This window comes from Sciurus vulgaris (genome assembly GCF_902686455.1).
Source record: "Sciurus vulgaris genome assembly, chromosome: 12".
NCBI classification, from domain to species: domain Eukaryota; kingdom Metazoa; phylum Chordata; class Mammalia; order Rodentia; family Sciuridae; genus Sciurus; species Sciurus vulgaris.
In genome coordinates this window covers 56,713,831-56,732,824 of record NC_136473.1, presented here as the reverse complement: position 1 = coordinate 56,732,824, position 18,994 = coordinate 56,713,831, and the positions used below count along the sequence as shown (strand labels likewise).

The 18,994-nt window shown below is 35.9% G+C and overlaps 1 protein-coding gene across 2 annotated transcripts in view; it reads right to left on the bottom strand.

Moving 5' to 3' along the window:
• The window catches only part of CNST (consortin, connexin sorting protein), a 99,876-nt gene that overhangs the window by 45,074 nt on the left and 35,808 nt on the right, over positions 1-18,994 (bottom strand). The window contains exon 2 of one of the 2 annotated variants that reach the window (XM_079106622.1): positions 7,629-8,059. In XM_079106622.1, coding sequence (XP_078962748.1) covers positions 7,629-8,007 — 379 coding nt within the window. In that variant the 5' untranslated portion in view covers positions 8,008-8,059. Of the gene's footprint in view, positions 1-7,628; positions 8,162-18,994 lie in introns of both variants that reach the window. The other variant, XM_079106623.1, reaches the window with a different exon arrangement.

Sequence of the window (18,994 nt, the reverse complement as noted above, 5' to 3'; positions counted from 1 at the left end):
ATCCCATCTGGGATTAATTCACGGATTGGGCTAAGACTCTTACCACCCAATCATTTCTCCTCTGAACCTTCCTGCATTGTCTCACATGTGAGTTTTTGGGGGACACCTGATATTCAAACCAAAACACCCCTGAATCACCCTTTCCTTTTATTCTCCTCCAGCCAAATGAATATTAACAGTTGACAAAACATAGGATGTTCTCTCCTTGTTTTTAGTCCATGGTGTGCCTGTGACCTCTAATGATTTCATTCTTTATTCCATTTTCTGTACTTAACTGGGATTTGTTTTATCTCAGCCTAGATACTGAATCCTTCTAGAAGCCTTTTGTAACTCTCCTTGGACACAGTATTTCCATAGGCAAGTGCTTGCTCATCCAGTTAAGACTCTCATCTTGCTAGACTGCACTTTTTAGTTACTTGGTTCCCTCACTTAAGTTCTTAAAACTGAAAGGCAGGCTCACCACTGGTTTTATAGTGCTCAATATACTATGCTCAATAAATATCTGTATGATCTTACAAAGCAATGTAATAAAACATTTTATAAAGTGAAGAAACTGTTAGGTAAAGTCATCACTAGTACACATTAATTAAAATCATTTTGAGGTGGACAGAGGGACAGAATTACTTCCAAAGACGATGGTGTCCCAATCCTCAGAACCTATAAATATTTTATATTGTATTGCAAAAGGGAATTAAAGAAGCAGATGGATTTAAGATGGCAAATCAGCAGATCTTGAAAAAGGGAGATATGACTCTGGACTATCTGGGTGGGCCCAACATAAACACAAGGTTCTGAAACATGGGCAAGGGAGGCAGAAGTGTCAGTTGGCCACAGTGACTCTCCAGGGCTGGGGATATGGCTCAGTTGGTAGAGTGCTTGCCTTGTAAGCACAAGGCCCTGAGTTCAATCCCCAGCACTGCAAAAAAAAAAAAAAAAAAAGAAGGACTCTCCAGACCACTGCTGGCTCTGAAAACACAGGAAGGGCTCCAGAAGCGGAGGAATGTGGGCAGCCTCTGGAAGGTGTAGAAGGCAACTTCTCTGGAGACTACAGAATGAAATGTGGTTCAGCTGACAATTTGGTTTTAGCCCAATGAGAACCATATTCCTGACCATTGGAACTGTAATAAATATGTTATGTTTTAAGCCACTAAATTTGTGATAATTTTGTTATGACAGCAATAGAAAATGAATGCATTTTAAATATTGGTTTTTTTTTTTTTTTTTTTTTTTTTTGAAAGGAGTTTTGGCCAGTTGACCTTAATGTTTCTTCTCATTCTAAAATCATTTGGCTATTTATGAATCAGGAAACCTTTTATTGTTTTTATGCATGGAATAGCCACCTGATAGGATCTGTCTTCATTGATCAGGCCCTCGATGAGGAAAGAATAAAGTCACTTCTCAAAGATATTTAGTTTTAAAAAGCTGGAACATATAATAGGAGCAGAGATAAAATAAATCAGGACTTCAGAATTTTAAAAGTATACAGTCTGTAAGGAAGTTAAACTGTCCATTTATTGACCTAGTAAAACAGAATATATTACCATCCCCAAACCGCAAACATAGCCCCATCAGTTCTCTTATGGGGTCTTATCTAGGTGTTACATTTTTAAATTTGGATGTACTTAGATAGGCTATGTGCACTCCTGTTCACCCCAGTCCTTGCCAATTGCAATGATCTCAGTCCTAGCCAGATTGCTAGTACAGATGTTACCCAACTGATTCCATTAGGTATAAGAATTTGGAGGCCAGTTACAAAGGATCTACTATGGTCAAAACTAGATATGTAAAATGCAAATATGCCTGGGGGATTCATATTTTATGGTATTACCAGTTATTACTTTAGACAACAGTTAACATGCCAGAAGGCATATCATACTGAACATTACCCAAGGATAGAACAGGAAATGTGTTTTTAGGGGTACACATTAGTGGAGAGGGATGGGGACAGGAAAGCCTGAAAAGAATATTAAAAAGATCCCCAGAGATAGAAAGGTACTGACAAAAAAGGTAAGATGGATTTTAATGCCACTTAAAAATCAGTTTGTGACACAAATAATGATAACAACTACCACTCAGAAGCAGTTGTGTTTTGCTGGGTATTTTACAAATTGCTTTACATTCAGGATTGCCATTTCAAGGACAATCCTGCAAGATATGTGGAAACATCCCTCCTTACAGATAAGGAAGAAAATTAGTTCCTTCTCTAAGATTACATAGGTAGGGAAAGGCAGAGTCAAGATTCAAACCCAAAGTCTTTGCTTTTGTAACTCAGAAGTCTGACCGTAGGCCACAGATCCATTAGGTTTATCTTCCACTAGCTTTGTGCCCTTCTTGTCATGTCCTGGCTGGTCAAATTATGAGAAATTCTAGTAAACAAGACAGGGCACCAAACTGTGGCAAGTCAATCTGGAAGGGTCTTCCTTTCTCACTCTTCACGTGCTGTCTTTCTGTGGCTTCCTCCCATTTACTGAACTGTTTTGTCAAATGCTTAGATACTATGGTGACTAGAGCTGAGTAAATAACTAATGTTGGTATGGTAACCATCAGACACTTAATCTGAACTTGCCTCTTACAATCATACAAAATTTATGGGCTATTGGTAGCCAGGGGCTAAGGACAGGGAGGATGAGGGAATGACTGCTAATAGACACATGGTTTCTTCTCACCCCCCATTTTTTTTTTATTAGTGCATTATAGTTGTACAGAATGGTGAGATTTATTGTTACATATTAGTTCATGCACACAATATAACAATATAATTTGGTCAAGATCACTCCCTAGCACATGGTTTCTTTAAAAGGGGATAAAATGTTCTGGAATTAGATAATGGTAATAGCTGTACAACCTTGTACTACAAGCGCTAAATTGTACATTTTTAAATCTGCTTTTTTTTTTTTTAATTGTACACTTTAAAAAGGTGAAATTTAACTGTGGTGCCACATACCTATAATCCCAGCAACTCAGGAGGTTGAGGCAGGGGGCTTGCAAGCTCAAAGCCAGCCTTAGCAATTTAGCAAGACCCTAAGCAACTGAGTGAGACCCTGTCTCAAACTAAAATATAAAAAGGGATAGGGAGTGTATGCTGATCCATAATGGGGGTGGGCAGGGAAGAATGAAGGAACTTTAGATTGGACAGAAGGGAGTGAGGGGAGGGGAGGGGCATGGGGGCGAAGGACAGTGAAATCAGAGGGCCATTATTACCCTATATACATGTATGATTACACTACTGGTGTGACTCTGCACCATGTACTGCCAGAGAAATGAGAAGTTGTGCTCCATTTCTGTACAATGTGTCAAAATGCATTCTACTGTCATTTATAATTAATTAAAACAAATTTAAAAAAAGGGATGGGGTGCCCCTGATTCAGTTCCCAGTACCCTCACCAAATAAAAAGTGGATTTTATGGTATGTGGATTACATCTCATAAAAAAAGAACTATAACTATAATCTAAGAGTCAGGTATTCACAAATGCTGAGAAATGTATGAAGGAATTTATAACTCATAAACTTGCTGTTGGGAAAATAAAATTGTGTAGCTAGTTTGAAAAAGTTTGGGCCAGGTGAAGTGCTTGCTCCACACCTGTAATCCTAGTGATCAGGAGGTTGAGGCAGTTAAGTTCAAGGTCAGCTACAGCAACTTAGTAAGACTGTCTTAAAATTTAAAAATAAAAAGGGCTGGAAATTAACTCAGTAGTAAAGCACCCCTGGGTTTGATCCCCAGTACAAAAAGAGAAATGAGAAGTGGTTGGGGATGTAGCTCTGTGGTAGAGTTATTGCCTAGCATGTGTGATAACCTGGGTTCAATTCTCAGCAAAGCATAGCAAAAAAAGAAAGAAGTTAAGGTCCTCCAAAAGTTAAACATAAAGTTATCATATGATCTAGTTATTCCATTCTTTTAATACATAACCAAGAAAAATGAAGACATCTGTCTATACAAAAACTTGTACATAGAAGTATTATTTGTAAGAGTCAAAAAATAGAAACCACCGTAAACCATACATCAATTAATGAATGTATACATGAAATATGGTATATTCATGCAATGGAACATTATTTGGTCATTAAAAAGAACCAATGCATATTACAACATGGGTGAACCATAAAAGAGTATATCAAATGAAGCCAGTCACGAGGGACCATCTATTATGTGACTTCATTGATATAAAATTCAGAGTAGGCAAATCTATAGAAAAAGAAAGTAGATCAGCAATTGCATAGGGCTGAGATGGCTCAAAGGAAATGAACAACTGCTAATAGGTACAGGGTTTCTTTATTGTGGTGGAAAAAAAAAAAAACACTAAAGTTGACCGTGGCAATAGTTGTACAGCTCTATAAATACACTAAAAATAATCAAAATGTACACTTTAAATGAGTGAATTGTATGCATGTGAATTATACCTTAATAAAACTGCTAAAATTTCATACGCTAATTTCTATTAGTTTTTAAGATAATATTTTACCTAAAGCTTTACCAAATTTTTCTATAGTGAAAACTGCATGTAACACAGTTTGAATGCCTGGTTAGTTGACTATATCAAGAGGATTCAATTCTCTTAAGGGAGGGGAAAAAAGAAAAAGTAAATAAAGAAAAAAGCCCATAATATAATGTCAACTGGACTTCCCTGGGGATAAGCTCAAGATTTTAGCTCATCTATACTGACGCTGTCTCCAGAAAACCTGAAGTAACTTGTCTCCTAGTACCATTGCCATATATATATTTTTCCAGTACTAGCCTTTGCACATACAAAAAATTATTACTAATAAAACTAAGGGAGAATAAGAGTAAATTAATTTATATTTCCATAAAAATATTACAAGAACATCTACATACAATTTTTTTCTAGTTTAAAATTGAATATCATGTCTTACATATTATTTCACATCTGAGAAGCTATTCTACTATTACATAAGTACTCATCTGTAAAATATTAAAACTTACCTAGGATCTGATAATTTAACAGCAAAATGGACAGTAAAGGTGAGTAAATATCTAGACTTCTTTGGATTGCTAGTTTTAATATAGAGAATGGAAGCAAGATGGCAAACACAGGGGGCTTTTGTAGTACTCCAGTCAAAGGTAATGTTAACTATGGCAGTGTATATAGGAAGAAAGAGACCAGGAATGTCATAGGGAAACACAGTCACCTGGACTTAGTGACTGGATACATACTGAGAGAGGGCAAACTTAGATGATCTTTCCAGGATGGGCCTGGCAAATAACTCTGAGGAGAGCTCCCCAGGCCATTTTAAAGATTCCCTTTCCAGGTCCTTTTCAGGTCTAGAAAGGGATGGTTCTGTCTCCCAATAATCCTTCCTTTCACTTCCTTTCACTCTTGCCTACTTAACATGTTCTTTCATTTAATAACAAAATTAAAAAACAAAAACAAAAATGTACCCCTTAAATAGAAAAAACTACAGAAGATGTACTCAAGGTGAGTCACCAAATTTTAAAAGAGTAGAGACTATACTCTCTCTGTTTAGAAATCTAAGAAATTTATGGCTTAGAAAGGAATTTTATAGATTTGTATATATGAACACTATCATTACACAGAGGACGACAATGAAGTACAGGAGGGCTCACTCACACCAAGTGACCCTAGGGTCAGAAATGAGTCTTGAACTTAGGTTTTACAATTCCTGATTCAGTTTTCATAATCTCTAGTTGTTTTTGTTTTTGCTTTGGTACTAGGTATTGAATTTGGGTGCGCTTTACCACTGAGCTACATCCCATCCCTTTTTTTTTTTTTTTTGAGACAGGGTCTTGCTAAGTTGTCCAAGCTCACCTTGAATTTGGAGATCCTACTGCCTCAACCTCCTGAGTAGCTGGTATTACTGGCAAGTGCCACGGTGCCAAGTTTCTTTACTCTCTTAAACTCACTTTATATATATGTATCATTTTACATATAAATATGACAATTTTATATATAATAATTTAAAAAATAAGGTGTTCAAAAACTATTCCTAAATTTTACATATATTTCAAATGATAATGATTCTATATCTTCTCACAGTATAACAAATACTAACTTTAAATTATATAATCACACCAAGGGAAATGAATAAAGTCATGGAAGAGAAGAATAAAAGGACTCATAATCTTGAAGTTCTGACTGATCCTTATAGAAATGCTGCTGGGTATCTTAAAGACATCACAAGATCAGATCAGAGAGGCAGTCAATCTGCCCTTGAATGATGGTTATAGAATAAACCCATTTATATACATATTTCACTATGTACACCATCTGTTTATCCTTAGATCTATTAAGAAAATGCTTTTGTATTCCTTGTCAAAATTATCTTGTCTTTTTTTTGTTTGTTTGTTTTATTTTTGGAGATCACTGGGAATTTAACCCAGTTCAATTTTTATTGAACAGGAGCTCACTAAATTGATCAGGCTCACTTCATACTTGCAATCCCTCTTGCCTCAGTTTCCTGAGTTGTTGGGTATACAGGCATGTTCCACTGTACCTGGCAAAAATTATCTTAAGTCTACTAAGGAGCACACGGATGTGAAAAGCCAAATTACCAGTTACATTAAAACGTTATGAAATTACCTTATTGAATAAATAAAAACATACAAATAAAAAAAAAACAGGTTATGACTATACTTCTAATTAATTAGCCAAAGAAGTACAAGACAGCATAAGAGACAGTCCACATTTTTTTATATATATACTTCAAGTGGTCAATGTACCTTTATTTTTTATTTATTTATATGTACTGCTGAGAATTGAACATAGTGCCTCACACGTGCTAGGCAAGCGCCCTATCACTGAGCCACAACCCCAGTCCAACAGACAATCCACTGTGTTGACTAGAGCTAATGCAAAGCTGCACTAGACTAAGGAATCCCAGTCTAGGGCATACCAGTACTCTCCAGTACTGCATGTTTCTGATCAAAAATAGTAAGAGGCTGCCTTTTTCAGAGGGTACCCTGTGACTCAGGCACAAAAGTCCATAGTTTTAAACCTTAAAATGCCAAACTACATATATCAAGTGAGTAATACTCTGAGTTATTTTGTCACCAAAGAAATACAGACAATTAAAACCAGATGTGATATGAATCTACATCATGTACAACCATGGAAATGAAATGATATACCCCATTTGTGTACAAAAAAACCAGATGTCTTATTCAATGGTGGCATGAGAAGTATGTTAATACATGTTCATGTATATTATTCACTTACAGAGTGAGATAAAAAGATCCTATAAAGAGATCTTACTAGCATATAAATTCATAGGTGAGAGATCAAAGCCATAGTGATGGCAGAAGGAAATTTTTAAGGCTTATATTGGTAGAAAAGGATAATTTATAAAGGAAGGAAACTATATAAAAAGTACCTAGTATGAAAACACACACAAAGAAAGTCAATTTCAGGACACTTACTGAAGTAAAAGACTGGGATCAGTCATAAGGAAAAGTAAATAAATTATGATACACCTAAATGAAGGAACACTGTGCAGACATATCACATGCATGTAATGCCACAGTTTGATCAACATGTGCTGTTGTGAAACAAGCTCTAAATATATTGAGAAGAAAAGCAAGATGTAAGACAGTGTACACAGTATAGGATAGGAAGGTTTATTTTCTTTAAATAATAATAACAACATAAAAAAATACCTGGTGGTATCTTCTTAACGGTGCCTTTTTTGGTTCTTGTACTTCTTTTTCCAGCTGCTTTTTTGTCCTTTCCAAAGAATGCCTGTTCATCTTTGGGGCCTTCACTCGGAGTGTATTCTGAGTTCTCGCTTGCAGCTACTTCACAGCCGGACATGCAGCTTTCATTATTATTGAGACTGTCCTGCTCGAACACTTCGGTTTTTCCCATTGTGCTGTCACTGCTGGTCAGAAGCTCAGGCCCATCCCCATCAAGTTGATTTTCATTTTCATCTGACACAGAAGGTAAGCATGTTACTCTGCTTTCCACATTGTCACCAGGATGACACCCATCTTGCGGTTCTAACTGCAGATTATATGTAGGAGTATCGCTGTCATCCATTAGCACATCCTTTGTTGAACCGTTTAAAGTTTCATTAAAAATCCTTCCATGTCTACAAAGACAAAGAAAAAAAAAAAAAAAAAAACTACTTCATTTTCCAACCTCCGGTGATTCAAGGTGATCTCTGATTTTCCTCTTCTCCTGAGTCACTTCACTGTGAATTAAGAGAAAAAAATTACTCGAGTTAATTTATATATATATTTTAGATGTTGATGAACCTTTATTTTATTTGTTTTTTTATAAGGTGCTGAGAATTGAACCCAGTGCCTCACACACACTAGGCAAGTGCTCTACCACTGAGCCACAACCCCAGCCCTCAAGTTCGTTCTTACTCCCCTTTTTACACTTACAAGCCCATCCCAATCTCACCTAGTTCTTGCTTCAATACGATGGTTCCCAACCTTGGCAGCTCCTTACAATTACCTGATGAGGCTGCCCAAATTTATCCTAGACCCACTATATCAGAATCTCTAAGGACTGTACACATACTGACATATTTTATTTATTTTTTTATATTTTTGTCTAGGTGATCCTAATGTGTACCAGGTCAGGACAGCTGACTCAGTGAAAGAAGTTACTGGCTAAATAGGTCATTTGCTAAAATCAGTCACTCATGTTAGCCCTGGATACTTACTAGAAAAATGAAAGCTACTTGTATAAGTTCTTCTTTGGCTAAGCAGTAGCACTTTTTGCGAACATAAACATTTAAAGATACAGTATTTATTATTAAAAAATTTAGAAAAATGGGGAAAAATTCACGTAGTATATGTTTACATTATAGTCTCATTTATCAAGAGGTATTCTAACACACACTGGCAGTTCAAATACAGGGTCCTACTTGTATCTGCAAAGTAGGTCACATGCTATAGGGGCCTGCCACAGTGGAAGTAGAAAGCTGCCTTTAGAACCCCAAACAGTAACCATCACCTCTTGCTAAGTCTCCTTCACACATTAGAAACTGTGCCAGGAACTTTACATACCTGATTTCCAGTCCTCAAAACAAGCCTACATAGTGATAGTCACACTATGTTTTAGATGAAGAATCTGAGGCTTGGAGAGGTAAAATGACTTAAAAAACCAGGTCTTTCTGACGTTGGAGCCTATGCAGTTCAGCATAATGGCCAAGAGTAAATGCAGACCAAGGTTCAAATTCTGATTGTCATTTAACAAGCTGTACGTGCAATGTTAGGCAAGTTACCTAGCATCTACAAGCCTCAATTGCCGCATTTGTAAAACCACAGAAGTGTGATATCTTCCTCAAAGTCATTTTTTAATACATATTTTTTAGTTGTAGGTGGACACAATACCTTTATTTTATTTTTATGTGGTACTGAGGATCAAACCTTGGCCTCACGTGTGCTAGGTGAGTGCTCCTCCACTGAGCCACAACCCCAGCCCTCAGGGTCATTTTTTACATAGGTAAAGTACTTAGTGAAGTGTATGGTCACAATAAATGCTCAATAAAATTATTGCTTCACAATAAATCTCACGTATTGGCATTAAGCTCTGTTAAGTTTACTCAAGTGGGTCTTAGCCTTCTGTAGGTTCAGAAAGAGCTTTTCTAAAAACCCAGAAATGATCAAGTTCTTAATGATAAACTGATGCTAACCCAGCATTTGAGAAAATATTAATGGGGATATTTCCTTTTGTCCCTGGAATGCTTAAATGCCTATTCTGAACACTCTGTTTCAGATGACTAAGATATTTAGGAATTAGTGATTAAGGTTTATAGATTGAGTATAAAATTATAGACTATGTTTACAGCTTTGTTGAGTGTCATGTTCTAGGTCCTGAGTTAAACTATTCATATCAACAGTTTTATTTAACTCTCACAATTACCCTAGCAGATAGGTAATTTCAGCCTTGTTATAGTGACAAAAAACCATGACTTATATCTTGTCAAGTTATTCATAGAGTGTAAGTTTAGAAATGGAATTTGGAGCAGTTATTATCTTGAGATCACATTCTTAATCTTTATGGTTTAGTAACAAAATGGAGAGAACAGTGAAGAATATTTCACTTCAATCCCAATCAAGTATCAACCCTACAGCAGAGACTTTTCTAATGACCAAAAGTTCCAGTGGTTCTTCCCAAGAAAGTGCTAGATCTACATATGACTATTTCCTAAGCACCTCACCCTTTTCTGTTGAGAAATTCTTGCTGGTAGGTTGGGTGAAGGGAGTATATACTTTGTAAGTGAAGTAGCTATTCCCCATAAAGGAGGTGTTTCTTTCTATGGACCTCAAAAGAGAATTTGCCTCTTTTATGATAACATAAAAAATTTCAAAAAGAAATTTTATAAACTACTTTCTAACATTGATTTTCATATTCTTTCTAAGGTATGAGTATGCTGTAATTATTATTATTACTGTTTTTTTTTTTTTTTTTTGGTAAGACACCTATCAATGCATTAAATCCTGATTCAGCAGGCACTTACCCAATTTATCTTTTCTGATTTCCCATCCCCAGGATCATAAAGTTCCCTTCTGAAAAGGGAAAAGTCAGATGCATAGATTTCTCTGCTCCTTGTCTGAGAGGGAAAGGGACCCATTGAACAATATTTGGCTTCTACTGTCATTTTGAACACATTTACACATTTCATTAGAGCATCTTAATTTAAACAATAGGAAAATTTTTACTTTTTTTTTTTTTTTTTAAAGAGAAGATCTCAACTAGGCTGGTCTCAAACTCCTTGCCTGGCGTCCCTGAGTAGTGGAACTACAGAAATACCACTGTAGGGCTGGGGTTGTGGCTCAGGGGTAGAGCACTTGCCTAGCATATGTGGGGCACTGGTTTGATTCTCAGCACTGTAAATAATAAATAAATAAATAAAATAAAGGTCTATCAACAACTAAATTTTTTTTTTAAAAAAGGAAAGAAACATGCCACTGTATTCAGCTATTAGAATATTCTTTTTTTTTTTTTGTGGTACTGGAGATTGAACCAGGGTCTTGCATGTGCCCCACAAGCACTCTACCACTGAGCTACATCCCCAGACCTTTTTTGTACTTTGAGACAGGGTATTGCTAAGTTGCTATGTTAGCCTCAAACTTGTGATCCTCCTGCCTCAGCCTTCTGAGTTACTGGGATTATAGGTGTGTACCATGGCATCTGGCTAAGATAAACTTAATGAAATTTCTAATAGGTAGTGTCCTACTTCTTTAGGAAACAGTTATAAATAAAATGTTACATTTGTCTCTTCCTCCTTATTCTTCTCTCCCAGTACTACATCAACAGTATTTTGATAGGCTGATATTCTAGTAGACCTGCATCTCTCACTATATTAAAATACTTGGGCAAGAGAAAAATCACAAGGAGAAAAGGCCCCTTGTTAAGTAACAGTATTTCAAAATATATGCTAACATTGAATGGGACCTGAGGGTTCTTAGTACAGTTGAGGTTGTATTCAAACTTATTTTCTCTGTGTAAACAATTTGGCTATTCTGGAAGAGTCTCTGTATCTAAACCAATTCCTACAAAAGAAACAGTGACACACTGAAACCACTGCTACAGCACTGACTCTAACATATTTTGCCTTTTAAAAGCATGATAGTGAGTACTTCCCAAGTTTCCACACTCTTGTGGCAAAATAGTATTCCAAATATGTACACTGTATAAAAGTCATTTGACATGTTGCCTGTCTTCAGAATTCAAAGCAAACATATTCCAGTGACACTTATAAAAAACATGAAAAGCCATACAACTTTGAGGAAGACATATGAAAATAAAGAAACAAGTTTAAATTAACAGACTAAGAAAAAGAAATTTACAATTTATCAAAAGTGTAATCTCAGGGCTAGGGATGTGGATTAATGCCAGTGCTTCCCTGGCATGTAAGATCTTGGGTTCCATCCACAGCACCCCCCCCAAAACAAAACAAGTAAACAAAAAACAAGAAGCATAATCTGAATCTCAAATAGGATTTGACTTCATTTTGCATACATTTAAATAAATGTGTGGTAAGATTAAACATCAGGTTTAACTAAAACTTTAACAATTAACTTACAAGAAGGTTAAATGTATACTATTGCTTTATTTATTTATTTATTTATTTTAATATTTTTTAGTTGTAGGTGCATATGGTATCTTAATTATTTTTTTATGTGGTGCTGAGAATTGAACCCAGTGCCTCACAGTGCTAGACAAACACTGTACCACTGAGCCACAACCCCAGCCCCTATTATTTATTTTATTGAAATGTTTTAAGGAGACTGTAAGTGCCATTTTTCCTGGAATTCATGAAAATCATTCCAAACTACTATTTTTTTTACTTTTGAAATTAGCCAAGATCCTTCTTTCTTTTTAATTTTTTTTTTTTTATAGTACTAGATGGACAGAATGTCTTTATTTTATTTGTTTATTTTTATGTGGTGCTAAGGGTCAAACCCAGTGCCTCACATGTGCTAGGCAAGTGCCCTGCCACTGAGCTACAGTCCCAGCCCACCAAAATCCTTCTCAAGAATTAAGACTGGGGCTGGGGCCATGCATGGTGGTGTGTGCCTATAAATTCAGCAACTTGGGAAGCTGAGGCAGAATTGCCAAGTTCAAGGCCAGCCTTGGCAACTCAGTGAAAGCCTATCTCAAAATGGAAAGTAAAAACTGCTGGGATGTAGCTCGGTGCTACTGGAAGGTTCATGATCTAGTAGCCTACCCCCTTTATAGCTCAATGGCAGACTGCTTGCCTGGTATACATGAGACCTTGGGTTCAATTCCCAGCACTGCAAACAAACAAAGAATTAAGACTGAATTCCAAAATATAAATGTGGTCATTTAAACTCAAATAAAAATTTAGAGGAATACAATGACCAAAATGATAATTTCAAATTTATCTACTAGTTAATTCAGAATTGAGGAAGAAAGTCACCTCACACCTAAGTTGTTCTATTTATTATAGTGATTACATACTACTTTACACTTATTTTACCATCTTAGACACTAGCTACCTTTTAACACCACTTGCATCTCATTGCTAAATCCATAGTTTTCTTTGATTAATGCCATCTTTGTTTAGCAACACATACCTGTAGGCAACATTCATTATAGCAGCAATCAAAAGTACACATCAGCTGGGTGCAGTGGAGTATACCCACAGTGCTAGCTACTCAGGAGGCTGAGGCAGGAAGATCAAAAGGTTCAAAGTCAACCTCAGCAACTTAAAGAGAGGAAGGAAGGAAATAATAGTAGAAGGATGAAAGAAAGAAGGCAGGCCAGCCTCAACAACATGGTGAGAGAAGGGAATGAAAGAAAGAGAGGAAGGGAATGAAAGAAGAAAAAAAGGAATAATACTCAAAAATTTTGTGACTCAGAAGTAATTCATTTTTTCATTGAAATCCTATACACACAAAATATATACATATATATTACTAAAACAAAGGTTTCCTAAACCTTACACATGTGGAACACTGATATGTTCTCTACTCCATTCAATAGTATTTCGTGTATTCTTAAAATGCTGATCCTAGATCTACTAGATTGATTTCATATCCCAGTAGCGGGTGTTGGCCACAGTAATATGCTAAAAGGCAGTTTCCAGGAATAACAGTGTCTCAACCTGAGGACCACCAACTGAGGGTCAGAGAAAGCTGCAATTATCCCCACATCATTTCCTGAAAATAATGCAGAACCTATGAAACTCTAGATATAAACATCATTTGAAATGCAGTCCTCATAATTTTAATACAACAATGTTTATCATGCTTCTCACTTTAAAACTTAGCTAAAAGACTACCCTTGATTCAGGGTTCCTTAGCTGGCTACTTCCGTTGTCAATTATATCCTCCACCTCTGTCATCCAATATGGTAAACCAATAACCATATGTAGCTACAGAGGAACTGAAATATAAACTCACACTGAGGGACTGGGGATGTAACTCAGTAGTAGAGCACGTATTTTGCATGTGCAAGGCCCTAGGTTCAATCCCCAGTACAGCCCAAAACAGATAGATAGATAGAGATAGATAACTCACACTAAGGAAAAGATCTGTTAATTTTATATAATTTTAATTAATTAAAAAATGAAAAGACTTAAACATGTTTGGAACAACTCTAGCATGCAAACCTATTTCACCTATAAACTTTATGAAACCAAAATACAGATCAAAACTAGGTATAGCTGTGCAGCTGACCGCCTGCCCACCACAGACTGACAGTCAAGAGGAGCCTTCTCAAATCCAGGAAGTCATTCCTCACCTGCACTCCACTTCCCTCAGAACTCTGAATGATCTTGTACAAAGAATTCCAAGCCCAAGGTGCAGGTAGGTGACATATCTGCTGAATGGCCAAAGGAACCATCTTGCAAGACCAAATTGCTGGCTTGTTTCAGCGCATGTGCTTTATGGTGTGGTGCAGCTTGACAGATCATTGCTGTGAGTTATTTCTGAGAGCCTTTCAAAGAGGAAGGGGAGAGCAAGGGCCTTGCACTGGGCTTCTGGAGGCCTATGTCCTACCCAGGCTCCATTATAGGGTTAGACCCCAGGGGGCCAACAGTGTGCCTGTCTGGGCCTCAGTTTCCTCACCTATCAAAGGAGGGATGGACAACATCATCTCTGAGGTTCTCAGATTCTGTGAATGGTATCAGATTCTACCATTATTGCATAGTGAGAATTTATGACAGATTATTTTTTATCTATTTTTTTGCCATGAGTGAACCTGGGGTGATACTAATCATGTAAAGTGAGAGTTCTAAGTATTATTTTCAGAAGAGAGTAGGAGGGTGAGTTGTTTATATTCACACTGCACTTTATTTTTCCAAGAAATCCATATCTTTTACATTTTTATGACAAATCTCATGTGGACCAGTGATAGTATATTACTGTTCAGCGCTCTGAACTGGGAATATCCGTGGGGTGGCTCTATTGTGTTTTATCTTTTAATATTAAGTGCCTTTGGCTCAGAGAAGCAGTTATAAGCCCTATTTCCTCCTCTCCCCAAAACCTCTGGTGAATGTGAAATATGTATTAAATGGGGAAACCTGTTTAACTCTGAGTATAGGAGAAGAAGAAGAAGGCCTTGGATTAACCATATTCAGGGCATTCTGTATTTTGTAACAGAGAACTGGGAAATCTTGCTGGTTATGGAATATCAGATGCCTGAATCATGTACTATGTCGAATAAACTGGTGTCTGCTAAATTAAAAAAAAAAAAAAAAAAAAAAAGCTAGGTATGTGGTGGGTACCTATAGTCCCAGCTACATGGGAGGCTGGGGCAGGAGAATTCTTTGAGCCCAGGAGTTCAACACCAACCTGGATAATATAATGAAACTGTCTCAAAAGTAAACAAATAAATCAAGGACTTCCAATGAAAACTGTGTCCAAATTGAGATGTGCTATATTTATAAAATATACACCAAAGGTCAATGAATTACTATGATTAAAGAAGAATTGTTAAAAATAAAAATTTTAATTATTTATTAAGTGTTAAAATAATATTTTTAATATAATAGGTTGAACAAAATATTATTAAAATTAATTTAAAGGGGTTGGGGGTATAGCTCAGTATGTTCTTAGAATGTGAAAGCTTTGGGTTTGATCCCTACCCTGGTAACACACAATTTAATTTTACTTCTCAAGAAGTTTTTTTAGTGTGATTACTAGAAAACAATATGACGTATAAAACCCGCATTTTATTTCTATTGGGCAATACTGCCATGACGTTGCCTTGCCATTGTTACAGCAGTCAAAGTCATGGCTCCTGGTTAATCACCCCATGCCAGATTCTTGCTATACAAGTTATGCTATAAGCATTTCCTGACTACAGACATTATAATTACTGTAATTCAACAATGCACATACTTATTGGAGGAAACAGATACAGCATGCCTTTAAAATGAATTTGTATTTATTTACTGTTTTCAGAATGTAAAACCCAAGGTTAACGCAGTCTCTTTTTTTGTTACTTCCTCATATTCAAAACATTCCTGGCACTTCATAAAAGTGGAATAACGATTATAACTGGTAAGACAGCCTTTTAGTAACCTTTCTAAATACTTGGGGTTTTTCTACATAATTGTATATTACAAAAGTACATCAGGGATAGGGAGTATATAGCTAAGTGCCACAGCACTTGCCTACCAAAAAGGATGCTATCCCCAGCACTGCAAAGAGAAAGAAAAAGAAAATTTAAAAAAGGAATAGAAAAGAACAGTAAATGAGAGATTGTTTTAATATTTCTTTAGTAAGAATGAAAACCTACTGTCATAACAGAGAACTCTTTCTTTCTTTCTTTCCCTCCCCTGATCCTCTTCCTTCCTTCCTTGCTGGAGATTGAGCCCAAGAGTGCTCTACCTCCACCCCTTTTAACAAAAATTTTCTTGTGAGCTAGGTGAGGCACACCTGTATTCCTATCCACTCAAGAGGCTGAGACAGGAGGATCACAAGTTTGAGCCCAGCCTCAGCAACTTGGTGAGACACTGTCTCAAAATAAAAATTAACTAGGTCTGGGGATCTAACTCAAAGGCAAAGCACCCCTGGGTGAAATCCCCAGAACAAAAAAAAAAAAAATTTTTTTTTGTAACAGTGTATTGCTAAATTGCCCATGGTGGCCTTGAACTTAGCCTCCTAAGTAGCTGAAACTACCAGTAAGTGTTACCTTGTCCAGCAAGAATTAATCCTTAATATAGAAAAAGAGAGGTCACAGAAATTTATGGTATAATGTGAGAAGGATAAAAATAAGATAAAGTATTATATATATTATATAAATTTTAATATAAAAACATAAGAGGAAAGCAAAAAGAAATGGGAAATGATTTAAAAAAGGAAACATTAAATATGGATTTTTATTTATGCAGAGAAAACACTCTTAAAAATATAAAGAAATTAACTGAAACTATGTGACTCATATGCTTAAAACAACCTTGGACTGATAAATGGAATGAAAGGAAGCAAGATTTGTTTCATTCTCCTCAGCCCTCCCTTTCGTCAGAAAGCTCTGCTCAAGACAGCTTACACATATGAGTTCATAACTCATTACAAAAATGGACATGATAGCTCAAAGCCTCATTGTAGGTACAGATGAACAGTGCAAAGATACAGGAATCTCTCCTTTCCCTCCCTCATGTACAAAGATATACACAAGTTTTATGTAAAGAAAAAAAAAAAAGAAGCAAGTCTTTAAAACAGTATGTTTTCAAAGACATATCTTCAGGCATTCAGAAACACGCAATCATGGAAATACTTTCTAATATATATTTTTTAAACTAACAAACATCATTAAGAAATTTGCCTACATCAGGAGACTAAATTTATGCTTCAAAAAAGTACAATTTCTAGTTTTCACTTGAAGTCAAAGGGTGGAAAAATCATAGCACATGAACTTATTGGTGGCCACACAACCATTTTCTTTAGTTAGTTTCACAGAGTTAAAAACACATACATAGAAGGAATTCATCAGTTTAGGGAAAGAAGTCATCTCCCCAGGCCACACATATTGAGCTTATTTGGAGTCTAAGTCCCTTTTGTTACAAAACATACTGCAGTCATATTTTAAGCCACAAACAACAGTATCCAAGACTTGAAAATATTTCTTGGTTCCAAACCATAACCACACTTTTTAAAACAAAAATATTGTTTATTGCTATATTTCTACCACATTTCTTCATGGAAACCAGTTTTTGTTTTATTTTGACACAGGGTATTTCTATGTTGCCCAGGGTTGACCTTTAACATTTGAGCTCAAACATCCCCCTGCTTCAGCCTCCCAAGTAGCTGGGACAACAGTCACATACTACCTGATTTTTAACTTATTTTTTGCAGTGCTGGGGATCAAACCCGGGGTCATACATATGCTAAGCATGTGCTCTAACACTATGCTATATCTCCAGTCACATCTTACTAATTTTTAAACCTCATTTTGCTATATGACTAGTCATATAAAGAAATCTACCTATAATCATTAAATATACACAAAATTATATGTTTTGTTTTAAAAAGTTAATTCTTGAAAACATAAATGGCAAAATCAAATAATTGATTAGAACCTTCCTTTAAGAGGTCTAACCAGTGCTTGCTACAGCAGCACATATACTATACTAGAACTGGAATGATACAGAGAAGATTAGCATGGCCCTTGCAAAAGGTTGACCTGCAAATCTGTGAAGCATTCCATATTTTTATGAAAGACCAAATATAAGATTTATTAGGAAAGATGAAGGCTTAGAGATCCAAACCAAAAGAATGCACAAACTTTCCAATGAAATAATGCCAGATAATTTCTCAAACCTTGAAACTGAAATAGAAAATCAGATACAGGAGGCTTACAGGACCCCAAATATACAAAATTACATACCTACACCAGGGCACACTATTACAAAAATGTCTAACATACAGAATAAGGATAAAATTTTAAAGGTTGCCAGAGAAAAACAACAGGTCATATTTAGAGGGAAACCAATCCTGATTTCTCAGCCCACATCCTCAAAGTTAGGAGGTCTTGGAATAATATATACCAACCTCTGAAAGAAATGGATGCTAGCCAAGAATTCCATACCTAGCAAAATTAAGCTTCAGAATTGACAAAGAAATAAAAACCCTCCATGATAAACGTTAAAAGAATTCACAACTAGAAAGCCTACACTATAAAACATATTCAATAAAATATTTAATGAAGAAATGAAAAGTAGAAGTGAAAACTAGCAAAAGGAGGAACTACACTAGAAGAATAGTCAATCAAAGAAGAAACTAATTCAAATTTAAAAACAGAAATAAATCAAAATGACAGGGAATAAAAATCATTTCTCAATGATAGCATTCAATATAAATGACCTAAACTCATCAATCAAAAAGAGACTCACCTCTTGGAGACCAGAGGCAAAGACATTCACAGACTGAAGATAAAAGGATGGGAAAAAAAATTATCATTCACATGGATCTCATAAACAAGTAGGGGTTTCTATTCTCATATCAGATAAATTAGAATTCAAGTCAAAGGTAATCAGAAGGGACAAAGAAGGTCATTTCATATTACTCAAGGGAATTGTACATCAATAAGACAT